This window comes from Theropithecus gelada, chromosome 19, assembly GCF_003255815.1.
Source record: "Theropithecus gelada isolate Dixy chromosome 19, Tgel_1.0, whole genome shotgun sequence".
NCBI classification, from domain to species: Eukaryota; Metazoa; Chordata; class Mammalia; order Primates; family Cercopithecidae; genus Theropithecus; species Theropithecus gelada.
The window spans coordinates 55469155-55488137 of NC_037687.1; the positions used below are offsets into that span (position 1 = coordinate 55469155).

Genomic DNA, 18983 nt, shown 5'->3' on the forward strand with positions numbered 1-18983 from the left:
AAAAAATTCAATAAAGGCAATCTTTATCTTGTTTGAACAATGCATTCTGAAAAGGTTAAACTTCAGAAATTATTTAAAGGTAAATAAGATTGGCATCCATAAGGAATACTATTTATAAAATAAATGCAGTTATAGAGGCTACTTGAAAGAAGAATAAAATTTGGACTTCTGAGTATGATGAGTGCACAATAATGAACCACTGTCTTGGGGAACACAGTTCAGCATTACAGCACACAGACTGGCATCGTCTGTAGATGGCGTTGCTCCATTTTTCTCAGAAAAAGAGTAGGTCCATTTTGTCAGCTGTTTTTTATTTGTTCCCAGGGAGCATAAATGCTTAACATCATTAAGAAGACAAAAATAAAATCTGAAGGAAGGCAGCCCTTTTCAACAGGAAGGCAGAGTGTGGCTTACATGTCTTTGTTTAGCACTGCCAGGCAGTTTGGCAGCAACTCTAGTTACCTTTGCATGATTCAGTTCTAACTCTGCCAGTTCCAGTAATTTTTTCTGAATGCAGCCACACTTCTTGTCTGAAAATCTATAAGTTCTTGTTTTGCAGACTGAGATTTTTATTTTCAAATTTCTGACCACATAATTATTGGAAAGTTTTAGCCAGCAGAACATCTATATTTTTTGCTCTTGCTTTATCCAGTGCTGTTAGTATTTTCATAATAGTGACCTAGACCTTCAATACAGGAGATCCTTAGCAGCTTGAGGTCTCTTAAGTAATATTTTTAAGGGTCAAAAAGTTCGAGGGCCTCATCAACAGACACTCACGCTTCTATTTTTCTTGTTTTATCCAACATTTCTGTAACTTTGAGAAAAAACTTTCATATATCTGTAGAATCCTAAGTTCCTAAAGCATATAATGAAGAACCAATTCTATTGTAATCATCTGCAGCACTTTTGTGGGTTCTTGTCATTCTACCAGAGTTAACAGATGCATCCTTAACTCAGTTATGATATTCTAAAAGAAATGTTCATTCATGTTCAAAGAAATTATCTACATCCTTTTCTCCTGAAACAATTACTCCATCTGCTGATTTAACCATGTTTTTAAAGAAATCTTCAAGTTTCTCTTTTTATTTGTCCTCGCACACTCAAATTTTGATTATATTCCAAGAAGACATGGAAATTTAAATATTTTCTCAAAATAGGATGTGCTGTCACATGACATAGGAACACTTCATGCATCGCAACTGTCTTCTTGAATATTCCCAGATATTCAGCTTCCAGTTCCTGTTTCATCTTTGTGAATTCTTCCTTTGTCATTGACCCTTCTTCTGCAAGCTTCTGTACTTTTTCCCTTGAAGCATCAAAATCAGGTCTTGGTGGTGCTGGTGAAATGATGTAACCTGCATAGTCTTCATTTTTAACAAAGCAATCGTGATGCCAGATAAATTGCTTGTGTTGCTGAATAACAGAAAACTCATTTTGTTTAAAATTTGGCAATAAACTTTTTGTGTGAACAGTGAATTTTACTTTATCCCACTCAAAGAGCATCAGAGATGTCCACCTGCAGAGGAGGATCACTTTGAAGATCTACATTTATTGCTTTAAGTCTACAGTTCTCTTCCCGAGAGGAAGTCAGGGCCATCATCCAGGTCTTCCATCATGGCTGCTCCCCAGGATGATAGTTTGTGTAACAAACAGAGATATTGTCAGATTACGTACATCCATATAGAATAGGACATGATAGTATGCACAGCATATGCACGTAAACTCCCAAAATGTGATGTGAAGGTTGGCCTAACCAATTACACTGCAGCGTATTGTACTGGCCTGCTGCTGGCCTACAGACTCCTCAATAGGTCAAGATCTGTGACCTATGACATGGACAAGATCTGTGAAGGCCAAGTGGAGATGACTGGCAATGAATACAATGTGGAAAGCACTGATGGTCAGCCAAGTGCCTTTACCTACTATTTGGATGTAGGCCTTCCCAGAACTACCACTGGCAATAAAGTTTTTGTTCCTGAAGAGAGCAGTAGATGGAGGCTTGTTTATCCCTCACAGTACCAAACAGTTCCCTGGTTATGATTCTGAAAGCAAGAGATTTAATGCAGTAGTACACCAGAAGCACATCATAGGCCAGAATGTTGCAGATTACATGCACTACTTAGTGAAGGAAGATGAAGATGCTTACAGGAAATTGTTCTCGCAATACATAAACAAAAGCATAACTCCAGACATGAAGGAGATATATAAGAAAACTCTTGCTGCTATGTGAGAGAATCCAGTCTATGAGAAGAAGCCCAGGAAAAAAGTTAAAAAGAAGTGGAACCAGCCGGGCGCGGTGGCTCAAGCCTGTAATCCCAGCACTTTGGGAGGCCGAGATGGGCGGATCACGAGGTCAGGAGATCGAGACCATCCTGGCTAACACGGTGAAACCCCGTCTCTACTAAGAAATACAAAAAATAGCCGGGCGAGGTGGCGGGCGCCTGTAGTCCCAGCTACTCGGGAGGCTGAGGCCGGAGAATGGCGTGAACCCGGGAGGCGGAGCTTGCAGTGAGCTGAGATCCGGCCACTGCACTCCAGCCTGGGCTACAGAGCGAGACTCCGTCTCAAAAAAAAAAAAAAAGAAGTGGAACCGTCCCAAAATGTCCGTTGCTCAGAAGAAAGGTCAAGTAACTCAAAAGAAGGCAAGCTTCCTCAGAGCTTATGAGTGGGCTTCTGAGAACTAAACCAAACAATTTTTAATAGGCTTTTTCAGATGAAGAAAATAAACTTATTGACAGCAACATTTAAAAAGAAAAATTAAATTTATAAGCAGCAAAACATTCAAGAGATTACTTGGGTTCTCTTAAAGGCATTCAGTTTCAAAATGGAAACAGAGCATTAAAGTTTGGAAAATTTGCAGCCTGACAATGCAATAGAATAGAAAAGCTCATTTTTTGGAGGAGAAATATTAGCCAGCTGTGGGAAAAATGTCTCCAGGTCATGACAGAGATCTTCTCCACAGGCCCCTCCATCACAGGCCCAGAGGCCTAAAAGAAAAAGATGGCTTTATGGGTCAGGTCCAGGGCTTCCCTGCTCTGTGAAGCCTAGGGATTTGGTACCCTGTATTCCAGCCACTTCAGTCATGGCTAAAAGGGGCCAAGGTAGAGCTCAGGCTGTTGCTTCAGAGAGTGGAAGCCCCAAGCCTTGGCATCTTCTATATGGTGTTGAGACTGCGGGTTCATGGAAGTCAAGAATTGAGGTTTGGCATCCTCCACCTAGATTTCAGAGATATATGGAATGGATGTCCAGGCAGAAGGTTGCTGCAGGGGTGAAGCCCTCATGAATGAACATCTGCTAGGACAGTACAGAAAAAATGTGGGGTTGGAGCCCCCACACAGAGTCCTTACTGGGGCACTGCCTTATGGAGCTTTGAGAAGAGGGTCATTGTCCTCCAGATTCCAGAATGATAGATCCACTCACACCTTGCACCATGTGCCTGGAGAAGCCATAGACAAGCTCATGAAGGCAGCCAGGAGAGAGTCTGTATCCTGCAGAGCCACAGGGGTGAAGCTGCTCAAGACGATGGGAACCCACCTTTTGCATCAGCATGACTCAATGCAGAACATCGAGTCAGAGGAGATCATTTTGGAGCTTTAAGATTTGATGGTCTTGCTTGATTTTGGATTGCATGGGGCCAGTAGCCCCTTTGTTTTGGCCAATTTCTCCCCTATGGAATGATTGTATTTACCCAACGCTTGTACCCTCATTATATCAGGGAAGTAACTAACTTGCTTTTAATTTTACAGGCTCATAGGCAGAAGGGACGTACCTTGTTTCAGATAAGATATTGAACTGTGGACTTTTGAGTCGATGCTGAAATGAGTTAAGACTTTGGGGTACTGTTGGGAAGGTATGATTGGTTTTGCAATGCAAAGACATTAGATTTGGGAGGGGCCGGGGTGGAATGACATGGTTTGGCTGTGTCCCACCCAAATCTCATCTTGAATTGTCATTCTCACAAGTCATGGTGAAAACATGGTGGGAGATGATTCAGTTATGGGAGTGGGTCTTCCCTGCACTGTTCTCGTGATAGTGAATGAATTTCAGAATATATGATGGTTGTAAAAATGGGAGTTTTCCTGCACAAGCTCTCTCTTTGCCTCCCGCTGTCCATGTAAAATGTGACTTGCTTCTCCTTGCCTTTTGTCATGATTGTGAGGCCTCCCCAGCCACATAGAACTGTAAGTTCATTAAATCTCTTTCTCTTCCCAGTCTCCAGTATGTCTTTATCAACAGTATGAGAACAGACTAATAAAACTAGCAACTGAATAAAAGGTTGAATTATGCATCATATAGTAGGTAAATAAATGTGTGCAAAAAAATTTGGGCTTTATTTCGGCCATGTTCTTTATATTGTTGTGACTTTTGGTGTTTTTACCTGAAAGACTATTTCTGAACAGAAGAGTTGTTATTATTATTTGTATTTCTTTTACCTTGCTAAAAACACATATTCATCTTTTAATAAAATTATCCTAGGAAACCTTAAATATTTGTTTAAATGGCTTATTAGTATATGATATGAAATTGACAGGAAAGTGGCTATAAAAGGTTTAAATTACACAAACTCTGAGATACAAATTTATCTTAGGTAAGCTTAGGAAAAACAAAACTGGAAATACCCGCATTGGCATAGAGAACCAAATTCTAGCTAGGGTCCACTCCCTGTCCCAGTTCTGTTCAGATTCACCCCTTTTGAAGGTCTTATTTAGGTCTGGCCCTACCCTGAAGTCTGCTCTCACAGAACTGATTAGAAAAGATCAGTTTTGGGTGATGAATCCTGTTCCACTTTTAGAGCTGGTGCTCACAATTTTCTGAAACAGAAAAGCAATACATGAGAAATATAAAGCATGAATTTTAGAGTCTTTTTAAAATTATTAAAACCAGTGCTTGCAGAGACATTTTATTTAGCAACTTGTTTTCCATTCCTGCAGAGCTAGTAGTTGCTCCCCAAGCCACAAGAAGTAAATATAAACACAATAAAATTTCCTGTAAGTTATATTAAACTCTTCATTTCTCTATTCCTCTCATCTGTTTATGTTTAGCTTTTATTCTACACATGTTTAAAAACGGTCAATGACAGAGAAACAGAAAAAAAATCTGGGTCATTTTTCTAAATACTGGGAATTATTGAACACTTAGTATCAATACACAGGGTGTTATTAAGATTAAATTCTGTAATGTGCTATCACAGTGCCCTGCAGCATCTTATTGAGCATGTAGTACTTGAATAATAAACATTGCATTACTATATGTGTACATGTTGTTTTCTAAACGCAGACTTAAACATTGTTGCTTTCTAAATTCAAAAACAAAAAAACAAACAAAAAACATTTTTGCTTTGTTTCTTCTGTAAACTTAAAAAAAGCCAGCAAAGATTATAATACTTTAAGGTGGAGATTGGTTGTCCTTATTTATACCAAAAGTATTTGTGTTGTCACAAGAGTGCTGAGTGTAAGGAACTTGGTGCTGTGCCTGCTTGCTCTAACTAATGCTAATAATGACCCCAGGTGGAGAAACATCAGCATTGATAGGAAACTTGTTTATAACACCCATTCATGTACCCTTTCAAAACCTGCAGAATCACATTTCATAGAATAGGACCAAAATTACCAAGTGATTTGTAATCTTGTTAAAGCTGGAGAGGCAGTGCTTAAATGGTTATAAGCCCAGGCTTCTAATTAGAATCACGTGACTCTAAGTTGAGGCCAGAATCAAATATGAGGGTTCAAGATACATTTATGATGATTAATTCTCACCTTTGCATTAACGGGTGATCCCAGAACCTGTTCCGTTTGGGTTTCTTAGGAACCGGGCAGTGTGGCCCACATTTTTATTACTGTAGCAGAAATTGCTGGTGTCTGTGGCAGGGGAGGACACCTGAGGACAGGAAAGGAGAAACTTATATTTTTACATCTGTGGAGCAGCTTGTTCCTGAATCTCTTCTGTTATAAAGGACAGAAATGGGTAGAATTTTTCTGTATTGGTCCTGCCTATGAGTGTGGTAGTAGCAGGTAAAGATGTGGTGCTTACATCTTTCAAGGCATATTCTCCAGATGCAGATGTAATTTTTTTCAAAAGTCTCATCTGAGAAGAAATTCCAGAGAAAGAGGAGAAGATAATAAATGGATTTTTTTTCAGCTAAACATGCCTTGGAGTAAGAGTTGTGTCCATTCTGCCTGCTAGAATGCCATGCCTTTAGTACTTGCAAAACTTTAATTCTCTACTTGTACTTTTCCTCTTAAATGAGTTTGTTGTAACTACATTTTAAAATTCTTATAATTGTCAAGGATTTCTGAAAAATATTTCTTTCCTATGTACCAGAGCCTTCTCTACATTCTGTACTTCATGGCTTCTTATATGCCATGCAGTATTCTCACCTTGAATTTATAATCTGCATCATTAAAAAGGTTCCCTTTGTGGTTGTTGAACATGGGACGGTGTGGGTGCTCAAGATTCCTATTGGGGAAAAGCTGGGGTTCTTCATAAAAATAAAGACCATGTAATGTTGAGCTTCTGTCTCTGTTCTCCATCAGCTCTGTGTAGAAAAGGATTAAGAAAATGCTTATTTAAACAGGATGGCATTTGTTACCCAGTAAGTTCTGAAAAAAATTATTAGGAGATACTTGTTCTCCAGGGTGCTAAAGAAAGACTATTTAAAATAACTATTAACTATTAACAATTATAGAACATGGGAGACATCTATATTTTGAACTTTGCATAAAACTGATGTTTCTTTATAGTTAAATTCAGGCTATAATTTACTTTTGGAGGGCCAATATTACAACAGTGATGCTGTGTCCTGTGTGCATCTACACATCATAAAAATTGTCTTAGTCCAGTTGATATTAATAACTCAGTTGATTAATGAAGCTCTCTGACAGATTTCTTCAATATGGAGTTAATTATTTCTCTCTTCATTAGTAAGTTTCTTTATGCAGCTGATGTGCAGAAAGCATCACATTTAATCTGGCAGCTGCCCTTCTTTCTCATGTTTTCTTTGTCTTTATCTGCCTTTGGAAAATGAAAGCTCTAATCTTTGTTACAGGCCAGAAAAACTGGAAAAAAAGACCACAGACTCTTCCAATTACTCCAATTTGACAAAATAGCCTTCTTAGGCCATAAATATTGGCATCACCGGTGATCTTGGTTTTTTTGTTTGTTTGTTTGTTTTTCAGACAGAGTTTCGCTCTTGTTGCCCAGGCTGTAGTACAAGGGCACAATCTTGGCTCACCACAACCTCTGCTTCCCAGATTCAAGAGGTTTGTCTGCCTCAGCCTTCCCAAGTACCTGGAATTACAGGCATGTGCCACCATGCCTGGCTAATTTTGTGTTTTTAGTAGAGACGGGGTTTCTCCATGTTGGTCGGGCTGGTCCCAAACTCCCGACCTCAGGTGATCCGCCTGCCTCAGCCTCCCAAAGTGCTGGGATTACAGGCATGAGCTACCGCACCAAGATCCAGAAACTCAGGCTTTATTCCAGACCTTCTGTCACAGACTGCATTAACAAGATCTTCAGTTTATTGTATACATTAAAATTTGTGCAATACCTTCTAACTCAGTATGAATTTTCCATCTGAAAAGTTTACACAACTCTTTCTGTATGATGTAAATATAGCACTCAAAAATGTACATGTTACTGTTCATGTCCTACTTCATCATCTGGAAAAGTATCATATATACACTGATATTTTGGATCTTATGCCACTCTCTTTTCTCGGAGTTAGAGTATACATGAGAGAATATTTCTGTGTTGAAAGTTATTAGATAATTTCAGTCACCCCTGTAAGTAAGACCCAGTTATCTTTACTCTTATTTCACCTTGAATCAAATTTAAAATTCTGCCCATGGCCACTTGGTAAAAACGTGTGTGTGTTTATGTGTTTCAGGGAGCATTGACATTTAGAGATGTGGCCATAGAATTTTCTCTGGAGGAGTGGCAATGTCTAGACACTGAACAGCGGAATTTATATAGACATGTGATGTTAGATAACTACAGAAACCTGGTCTTCCTGGGTGAGGATAACCTTAATACACAATTGCTAATATACCTTATAAGTTTCATTTATTTTTGTAAAAATGTTATGCTTTCAGATCCCGGGTGTTTTTTTTGTTTGGTTTTGTTTTTGTTTTTGTTTTTGTTTTTTTTGTCTTCAGGATTTGTCTATGTAGAATAGAATTTCAAAATGTTTTATTTTGACCTTTACTTTCCACTTTCCTGAGCTGATTTGTTTCCTTCACTCTAGATTAGGGTTAATTTTAGAAATTTAGTTGCAACTTATTATTGCCCACATCTTAAAATTTCATTACCACCACCAATTTTTGAATTAGTACAAGGTAGTTAAATTAAGAACCTATAAAATTAAAATATTTTAAATATTTAGCAATTTTTCTTTATTTTTTAAATTTTTTTATTTTTTTGGAGACAGAGTCTCTGTCATCCAGGCTGGAGCACAATGGCATGGTCTCAGCTCACTGCAACCTCTGCCCCCTGGGTTCAAGTGATTCTCCTGCCTCGGCCTCTTGAGTAGCTGGGACTACAGGCATGTGCCACTACACTTGGCTCATTTTTTTGTATTTTTAGTAGAGACAGAGTTTCACTGTGTTGGACAGGCTGGTCTCGAACTCCTGACCTCGCTCTGATCCGCCTGCCTCAGCCTCCCAAAGTGCTGGGATTAAAGGCATGAGCCACTGTGCCCAATATATTTAGAAATTTGTTATAAATTATTATTTTGGGGTTAATTTACTAGAATATTCCATTACATTCTCTTTACTGAGAGCATTACTAAGTTGGTAATTGGAGAATATGAGCAAGATTCATGTTATTTTTCATAAAACAGGTATTGCTGTCTCAAAGCCAGACCTGATCACCTGTCTGGAGCAAGAAAAAGAGCCTTGGAATGTGAAGACACATGATATGGTAGCCAAACCCCCAGGTAGGTGAGAGTAAATACAATAGACAAGACTGATAAGAGATCTATAGTTAAAAAAAAAAAGTTTTAAAAATAATTTGGTGAAGCTGTTTTACTAAGGAAATTGTTTCTGTTTCTTTTTATTTTGCTTTAAAAAAATTTTTTTTTCCTCTCACATAGAAGCATCTTTTGCTTTATCTTTATTAAATCTCTAAAAATTCTTCCCCTTTGGTAATCTTACTTTAAGTTTACAGTGAGAGCCAAAGTCCATTTCATGGCATATAATAGACTACACAATCTGACTACTTTTCCATTGTTTCTGGAAACACACAGATATTTGCATAATTTTGAGAAACTTTATGTCGAACTATTTTTATTTTATTTATTTATTTATTTTTGAGATGGAGTCTCACACTATCGCCAGGGCCGGAGCGCAATGGTGCAATCTCGGCTCACTGCAACCTCTGCCTCCCGGATTCATGTGATTCTCCTGCCTCAGGCTCCTGAGTAGCTGGGATTACAGGCATGCACCATAACAGCCAGCTAATTAAACTATTTTTTAAGTTCTCTTTTTGCATTATGGCTGAAATGTGTGAGAGTAGTGGTTTGTTTCATTTGTTATTTATTTATTGCTAATTTTCTGCACATTCCATGCTGTTTTATTACTATAGTTTTGAAATATAGTTTGAAATTATACAGTATGATGTCCTCTTGCTATTTTTTTTCTTTCAAGATTGCTTTAGCTATTCAAAGTTTATTGTAGTTTTATGTAAATTTTAAAATCGTATTTTCTATTACCTTAAATAACTGGAATTCTGATGGGAGTTTATTGAATCTAGAGACACCTTAGATGACAAGGCACTTTAGCCTGGGCATAGTTGCTCACACCTGTAATCCCAACACTTTTGGGAGGCCAAGGCGGGCGGATCATGAAGTCAGGAGTTCAAGACCAGCCTGGCCAACATAGTGAAACCCTGTCTCTACTAAAACTACAAAAAATTAGCCAGACGTTGTGACAGGCACCTGTAATCCAAGCTACTTGGGATGCTGAGACAGGAGATTTGCTTGAATCCAGGAAATGTAGATGGCAGTGAGCCAAGACTGTGCCACTGCACTTGATCCTGGGCAAGAGAGCAAGACTCTTGTCAAAAAGTAAAAATAAAAAATAAGGCACTTTAGTAGTATTTATTCTTTCAATTAATAGACAAAATATTTTTAAATTTATTTGTGTCTTCTCTAATTTTTTTAATTGATATATCTTTCATTTAAAATATTTTTTAGTTCCTTGATTAAATTTGTTCTCAGAAATTTATTTTAGTGCTATTGTAAATAAGGTTGCTTTCTTTCTGTATTTTATCAGATAGTTTGTTTTAAGTGTTTGGAACCATAATGTATACTTGTATGTTAATTTTCTATTTGCTAATTTATTGAGTGTAATTATAACTTTAATCAGGTTTTAATGTACTGTTTATGGTTTTTTATATATAAAGTCAAATGCTCTATAAACAGCAACTTCTTACTTGTCTTCAATTTCAGTGACTTTAAAACTTTATTTTGACTAATTTTTCTGCCACATACCTTCAGTGCTATATTTAAGTAGAAGCATTGAGAATGGGCACAATACAGTTTTGCATTGGTCTCTGTGAATTTTAAGAAGCAAACACCTGTTCAAGTTTTTATAAACTGGCTTTAAGATGTAAAGATATTATTTTGTTGGGTGCCCAGGGTGATAGAATGGCCTCTGGGCTTGCAGTGGAGAGGGTTGTAGCTTGGTCACAAGGCTGCTGGGTCTTCTCTAGGGTCCAACTTTAGTTGACTTGTTACAAGGGGCTTGGGTAGTTGTAATTCCCATTATATTTTTGGCAGAGTGAATATCCTTTAGGACTTTGCTCTATAGGGTAAACATTAGGGCAGGTTTCTGCAGTTGGTTATACATATATTGTGGACGGTTTCCTGAGTAGCTGGGATTACAGGCACCTGCCACCATGCCCAGCTTGTGTTTTTAGTAGAGACAGGGTTTCACCATGTTGCCCACGCTGGTCTTGAACTCCAGGGCTCAAGAAATCCACCCGCCTCAGCCTCCCAAAGTGTTGGGATTACAGGTGTGAGCCACCGTGCCCGGCAATTGGTTTAATTCTGTAACTTTGTGATGTGTGTTTAAATCAGAAACTATAAAGCCTCCAACATTGTTCCCTTTTTTTTTTTATGAAGATTGCTAAGTACTTTATTGTTTGTTGAGATTCTACATAATCGAGGGGTTGCTGTTCAAAAATGCAATGAGAAATTTGAAAAACATTGCATTAAATCTGTAGATTACATTAAGCAGGATGGACATATTTACAATATTAACTATTTCAATCTTGCCACAAGAGCACGCTCAAGAGTGTGTTGTTTAATTTTTATATATATTTGTGAATTTTTTCATGTTTTTCTCTTATTATTTATAGTCTCATTCCATTTTGGTCGTATAAAGTAATTTATAAAATTTTAGTTTTAAAAAATGTGGTAAATTTTTTTTTGGCCTAGGAAGTTGTCTATCAAGGAAAGTGTTCTATGAGCTATTGATAAAAGTGTGTATCCTAAGGTTCTTGAGGGGTGTCCTCTATACCTTTGTTAGGAATAATTGTTTTATACTCCCTTCAAGTTGTCTGTTTTCTTACTAATATTCTGTCTTGTTTTATTTTTATTACAGAAAGTGCAATATTAAAATATACTATAATTATATTGCTCTCTATGTGTTTCTGTCAATATTTGCTTTATATGTTTGGAGCCCTAATGTGAGATATATATATACACACACACACACACACACACAGAAACAAATACACATACACAGAAACATACGTGTATATACAAGTGTGTCATACGCTCCCAGTGAATAAATCTATAATTTTTTTAAGGTCTTATTTTGTCTCTTTTAGAGTTTTGACTTCAAGTACATTTTATAAAATATGACAGTTTTTGACTTAAGATGTAGCTTGCATAATATTATTTTGGCCTCTTCTGCTCTCATTTGATTAATATTTGCGTACTTCCATCTTGTCTGAAGTGGGAGAATGGTGTGAACCCCGGGAGGCGGAGCTTGCTGTAAGTCGAAATAGTGCCACTGCACTCCAGCCTGGGTGACAGAGCGAGACTCCATCTCAAAAAGAAAAAGATATATATATATATATATATATATATATATCTTTTGATGTGGCATATACATTAACAGATGTGTATAATAATTGCTATGCTTTTATCTTTCAAATTTTAGAGAATAATTTAAAATATTTTCTGCACCACATGATAATGCTACAAAATTCTTTTTTTAGGTATGTGCATATTTTTCTCAAAAAGTAATTTATTTTTATTTGATTATGTGGTATTTTCTTGAATCTTTTTATTTTCCATTTAAGGAACTGCTTTCAGCATATTTTATATGTTTATGCAGCTATAAGTATATGCCGTGCCAATATACCTTTTCAGAATTTAGCTATTTTGGAACATCGTTTTTTTCATTTTTCAGGACAGATTTGCTGATGGTATTACTCTCACTTGAAAACTTTTTTTTTTTTTCCAGTACTTTGACTACATCACACAGTTTCTTTCTGGCCTGCAAAATTTTTGTTGACAATTCACTGGTTATATCATAAGACCATGTTTATATATGACACATCAGTTTTATATTGCAGCTCCCAAAATGCTCTGTCTGTGAGTTTTCAAATTGTGCTTATATATGTATTTGTTATAAATATCCTTGTAGGTATCCTAGTTTGTTTGTTAAGCTTCTTCATGTTTACATTATTTTTCTTACTGAGGGATTTTTCAGTTATTATTTCTTCTTGTATTTTTTACCCCCATAATTTCTATTTTTCAAATTTTTTCAATATTTTTGGTATGTTCATTTTTGATTTTCTGTAGTTGTCTGTGTTCCTGTTTCATTCATTGAATATTCAATTTTTAATCAATTTTTAAAATTAATATATACATCTTTTCTGTGGTTTCCTTCTGAAAATTTTATATTTTTGATGGAATTACATTGCCCTGTTTTGTGTACATTGTAATCTTTAATTGAGATTCGGACATTTTAAAAAGCTACCCATCACAGTCTTTATAATGTAGTTCTGTCCTGACATAGTCTAAAAACAATCATTTTGGCTACACATTCTGGGAGTCTCTCAAACATGTTCTTAAAATGTGTCTTGTCTAAAATTTTGTGTTTGCTTTTAGTTAAAGGAGTTTATTTGTGTTTCTTCTTAAAAATCAGTAGGCCAGGTGTGGTGGCTCGTGTCTGTAATCCCAGCACTTTGGGAGGCTGAGGTTGGCGGATCACAAAGTCAAGAGATCGAGACCATCCTGGTCAACATGGTGAAATCCCATCTCTACTAACAATACAATAAATTAGCTGGGCATGGTGGCAGGTGCCCGTAGTCCCATCTACTTAGGAGGCTAAGGCTGGAGAATCACTTGAACCCGGGAGGCAAAGGTTTCAGTGAGCTGAGATTGCACCACTGTACTCCAGCCTGGGTGACACCGCAAGACTCTGTCTAAAAAAAAAAAAAAAAAATTGGTAATCACTTGCTACATTTGTTCTCTGTGATACCACAGTCTCTCTGATGCTGTAAAACTTGGTTTTTGTCTCAACAGGCTCATACTGTCATTTTAAAGTATACCACCATTTCTTTCAGAACCTTTTGTCAAAAGAGACAGAAACCAGTGTCTGGAAAAGCCCCTATAAACCAGAAATAAAGATGTATGTGCCAGTATTTTACTTGTCTTTTAAAAAGGAAACCAGGAGTTGGCAGTTTACTTCTAAAGTCACTATGTTACAATGGAGGGGAGGAAGAGCTCTGTTGAGTAAAATGTAACAGACTTTATTTTTCCTCTATATAGCTCTTTGCAATTGTGCTCACCTGGGGCACCATACACACTCAACTTACTTTTTTACAAATGTACCTTGGATTTTTGTTACATTTATATGTTTATGAAGAAATTAGGGCCTGTGGTATTTTACTATGCCATCTTGTTATATAGTTTGTGTAACTTCATAGGTTAGGTTTATAGACTATACTCAGTCTAGTACATGGAGTAATTTGTGATTTTCATTTCTTTCAGTTATATGTTCCCATATTGCCCAAGACCTTTGGCCAGAGCAAGGCATAAAAGATTATTTCCAAGAAGTCATACTGAGACAATATAAAAAATGTGGACACGAGAATTTACTGTTAAGAAAAGGCTATAAAAGTGTGGATGAGTTTAAGATGCACAAAAAAGGTTATAATAGACGTAACCAGTGTTTGACAACTACCCATAGCAAAATATTTCAATGTGACAAATATGTGAAAGTCTTTCATAAATTTTCAAATTCAAACAGACGTAAGATAAGACATACTTCAAAGAAACCTTTCAAATGTAAAGAATGTGGAAAATTATTTTGCATTCTTTCACACTTAGCTCACCATAAGAAAATTCATACTGGAGAGAAACCCTACAAATGTGAAGAATGTGGCAACGCCTTTAATGAGTCCCCAAACTGTACTATACATAAGAGAATTATTGAGAGAAAACCCTACAAATGTAAAGAATGTGGCAAAGCCTTTAACTGGTTTTCACATTTTACCACACATAAGAGAATTCATACTGGAGAAAAACCCTACCAATGTGAGAAATGTGGCAAATCTTTTAACCAATCTGCAAACCTTACTACACATAAAAGAATTCATACTGGAGAGAAACCCTATAAATGTGAAGAATGGGGCAAATCATTTAACCATTCCTAAAACCTTACTGAACATAAGAAAATTCATACTAAAGAGCAACCATACAAATGCGAAGAATGTGGCAAAGCTTTTAAGTGGTCCTCAACCCTTACTAAACATGAAAGAATTCATACTGGAGAGAAACCCTACCAATGTGAAGAATGTGGCAAAGCTTTCAACCAGTCCTCAAACCTTACTACACATAAAAGAATTCATACTGGAGATAAACCCTACGAATGTGAAGAATGTGGCAAAACTTTTAACCAATCCTCAACCCTCACTACACATAAGATAATTCATTCTCGGGAAAAAAATCTACAAATGTAAAGATGGTGGTAAAGCCTTTAGGCGGTTCTCACACCTTACTAGGCATAAGACAATTCATACATAAAATTGTAAAGACTGTGGCAAAGCTTTTAAACAATCTTTGTACCTTACTACATATAAGATAATTCATGCTGAAGAGAAACCCTACAAATGTTAAGCATATGGCAAAGCTTTTAACCAGTCCTCAAATCTTACTAAACATAAGGTAATTCATACTGGAGAAAAACCTACAAATGTAAAGAATGTGGCATAGCCTTTATCCAGTCTTCACACCTTACTACACATAAGATAATTCATACTGGAGAGAAATCCTACAAGTGTTAAGAATGTGGCAAAGCGTTTAACAAATCCTGTATTCTTAACAGACATAAGATGATTCATACCAGAGAGAAACTCTAAAAACCTGAAAGTTGTAACAATGCTTTTTACAACACCTAAAACTTTTCCAAACATCGAAGAAATGCTGGTGAGAAATTCTAGAAATATGAAGAATGTGACAAAACCAGTATATTGTTATCACATTTAATTGTAGGTAAGGTGATTCATACTGGAGAAAACTTCTACAAGTGTGAACAAAGTGGCAAAATTTTTAACCAATGCTCACATTTTATTGCATAGGACAACATTTATACTTGAGAACAAATATATAAATATAAAGAAAGTGAAAATACTATTAGTATCTGCTCACATCGACTCAACATCAGAGTTCATACTTAATAAAATCATTAAAAGTGCAATTACTGTTCAAAGATTTTTCAGAAAACATAAGCCTTTACACCTCAGAAGATGATTTATTTTGAAGACAAACATTAAAATATAGAGTTGTAGTAACTTTACTTGTATCACAATCTTATTGTACTCATTTTATACTAGAGGCAAACCCTGAAGCCATTGCTCAAACTTTGTTCAAATTAGACAGAGAATTTGTATTAATGAAAAATTCTCCAAATGAAATAGATTTGGAAAAAACATTTTTTTTCAAAAACTACAGCTTAGAAAACTCCAGAGAGTTTATACTAAAATGTATTTTTGCAGCTGCAATAAACAGAAAAAAATTTAATCCAAAATTAAGTCTATGTAAGGCCAGGTGCAGTGGCTCACACCTGTAATTCCAGCACTTTGGGAGGCTGAGGTTTTCATTTCCATAATAATAATTGACATTGATAATTTCTTAATGTATCTGCTGGTCATATGTATGTACTTTCTTGAAAAATATTTATGCCTCTTGCTCTTTTGTAATAGTTATTTGTTGTTTGTTTTGCAGTCATTTAAGTTTCTTATGTATTTTTGATATTAACCCCTTGACACATGTACGATTTACAGATATTTTGTTCCAATTTTTAGTGGACTTACCTTGTTGATTGTGTCAGATTCTGTGCAACAGCATTTTAATTTTTAGTAATCTGACTCATTTGTTTTTCCTTTTCTTCCCTGGGATTTTGAGGTTAAATTTTAAAAGTCACTGCCCAACCAATGTTATGGGGCTTTTACTCTATTTTTTGTACTAGTTTCCAGTTTTCAGGCCTTATATTTAAGTAATTTACTTTGAGTGGCCAGGCACGGTGGCTCATGACTGTAATCCCAGCACTCTGGGAGGCCAAGGCAGGCAGATTACCTTAGGTCAGGAGCTCGAGACCAGCCTTGCCAACATGATGAAACCCCATCTCTACCAAAAGTACAAAAATTAACCAGGCATGGTGGCACCCACCTGTAATCCCAGCTACTCAGGAGGCTGAGGCAGGAGAATCACATGAACCTGGGAGGCAGAGTTTGGAGTGAGCTGAGATCGTGCCAGTGCACTTCAGCCTGGATGACAGAGTGAGGCTCTGTCTCAAGTATTAATAATAATAATTTGAGTTTTATGGGTTGGTTTTCATATATGGTGTGAGACGATAGTCTCATTTTATTACTCTACCTGTGGCTATAACATTTTCTCCATGCCATTTATTGAAGATACTGTCCTGTCTCTAAGAAATAGTCACCGTTATTTAAAATCACTTAGCCGTAAGTAAATGGACATATTTCTGGTCTTATTTTTTTCCTGCTCCATTGCCCTATGTGTCTGTTTTTATTCAAGTACAATACTGTTTTTGTTACTATAGCTTTAAAACATACTATAGTATTTTTAAAGTCAAAGTCAGGTAGCATGGTATCTTTCCTTTTTTTTTTTTTTTTTTTGTTTATTTGGCTATTCAGGGTCCTTTGTGGTACTACATAAATTGTAGATGTATATTATGTCACTGGTATTTTCATTGAGATTGCATTATATCTGTAGATGATTTTCTCTAATACAAATATTTAACAGTATTACTGCCAATTCATGAATAAGTAATTTTTTAATTCATGTATTAATTTCTTTAATGTTCTTTAGAGTATGATGTAAGGTGTTTCAAATTTTTTGTTAAATTTATTTCAAAGTATAGTTATAGTTATTGTAGATGGAATTGTTTTTAAATTCATTTTGAGACAGTTAGTACATAGAAATTCTGACTTTTGAATCTTACTTTTGTATTCTGCAAGTTTAATAAATTTGTTTATTCATTCTAATAGGTTTTAGTAAACTCTTAAGCTTTTCTTATGATTATGTATAGAGATAAAATATACAGGAATAATTTAACTTTTTCTTCTCAACTGGGTGCTTTCGATTATATTCTTCAAACATATTCTTGGACATGTTTAGTAAGACTGAAGAAATGGCACATTGTTGACTTGTTTTAGATCTTAGAGTAAAATCTTACATTTCCCTGTTTAGTATGTTATTAGCTCTGCATATTTTGTTATATGTGACATTTATTGACTTGAGGTGCCTTTTTCCTATACATAAATTTTTCAGAGATTTATCATGAGGAAATGTTGAATTTTGTCAAGCATTTATTCTGCATCTATTTAATTTTAAAAATGTAAAATCACAATGAATTCTACATAAATTCAAAAATTTTCAAAAACTACTATGAACATCTCTACGTATGCAAACTGAAAAATTTAGAGAAAACTGATAAAGTTTTAACTACGCACAACTTTGTAACATTGAACCAGTAAAAAAAAGAAGCCTTGACCAGAGCAAAAATGTATAAAATATATAATGACATTGAATAATAAAAAAACTATCAGTCATAAAAAGCCCTGTGTGATATAAAATTATAGCCAAATTTTACCATATATATAATGATGAGTTGGTACTAAACCTACTAAATGTATTCCAAAATATCAAGATGGGATTCCACCCTAATGTTATATAAAATCAGTATCATCTTGATAGCAAAATATAGTGAAGACACAACAAAAAAGAAAACTACAAGCCAGTATTTTTATAAATGTTGAAAAATATTATTCGTGAAATAATAGTAAACTGAGTTTATAAGTAAATCCAAAAGTTATTTTGCCACAAGCATGTGAGCTTCATTCCATGTAAGGATGTTTTTTCACATGCAAGTCATTAAGTTTTCTTCACCACGTAAAGATAAGCCAAAAATTAAATGATTGACACAATAGATGCAGAAAAAACATTCAAGAAAATTTAATATTGATTCATGAAAATATTCTCAACAAACTAGACATTGATGAAACATACCTCAAAATAATAAAAGCCATCCATCACAAATCTTCAAGCCACATCATACTGAACAAGCAAAATCTGGATGTATTCTCCATAACAATAAACGTAAGACAAGAATTTCCACTCTAAATAGTTCTATAAAACATAGTTCTGAAAGTTCTAGGCTGGGTGTGATGGCTCTTCCCTATATTCCCAACACTTTGGGAGGCCAAAGTGAGCAGATCACCTGAGGTCAGGAGTTCAATACCAGGCTGGCCAAGATGGTGAAACCCTGTCTCTACCAAAAATACAAAAATTAACCGGGTGTGGTGGTGCATGCCTGTAGTCCCAGGTATTTGGGAGACTGAGAAAGGGAAATGCTTGAACCTGGGAGGAGTAGGTTGCAGTGAGCTGAGATCGTGCTACTGCACTCCAGCCTGGGTGACAAAGCAAGTAAAATTCATAGGGAAGA

The 18983-nt window shown here is 35.8% G+C and overlaps 1 protein-coding gene and 2 pseudogenes across 1 annotated transcript; 2 read left to right on the top strand and 1 right to left on the bottom strand.

Moving 5' to 3' along the window:
* Positions 1 to 410: 410 nt before the first annotated feature.
* On the bottom strand, positions 411 to 1619 carry LOC112611992 (annotated as a pseudogene).
* An 11-nt stretch (positions 1620 to 1630) lies between these two features.
* LOC112612067 lies at positions 1631 to 2684 on the top strand (annotated as a pseudogene).
* Positions 2685 to 7897: 5213 nt separating this feature from the next.
* LOC112612071 (putative zinc finger protein 730) lies at positions 7898 to 15705 on the top strand. Its single transcript, XM_025366133.1, is given in 4 exon segments — positions 7898 to 8012; positions 8858 to 8932; positions 14006 to 14395; positions 14474 to 15705. Coding segments are annotated over 4 exon segments (1002 nt in total). The 5' UTR covers positions 7898 to 7978; the 3' UTR covers positions 14977 to 15705.
* The last annotated feature ends 3278 nt before the right edge of the window (positions 15706 to 18983 follow it).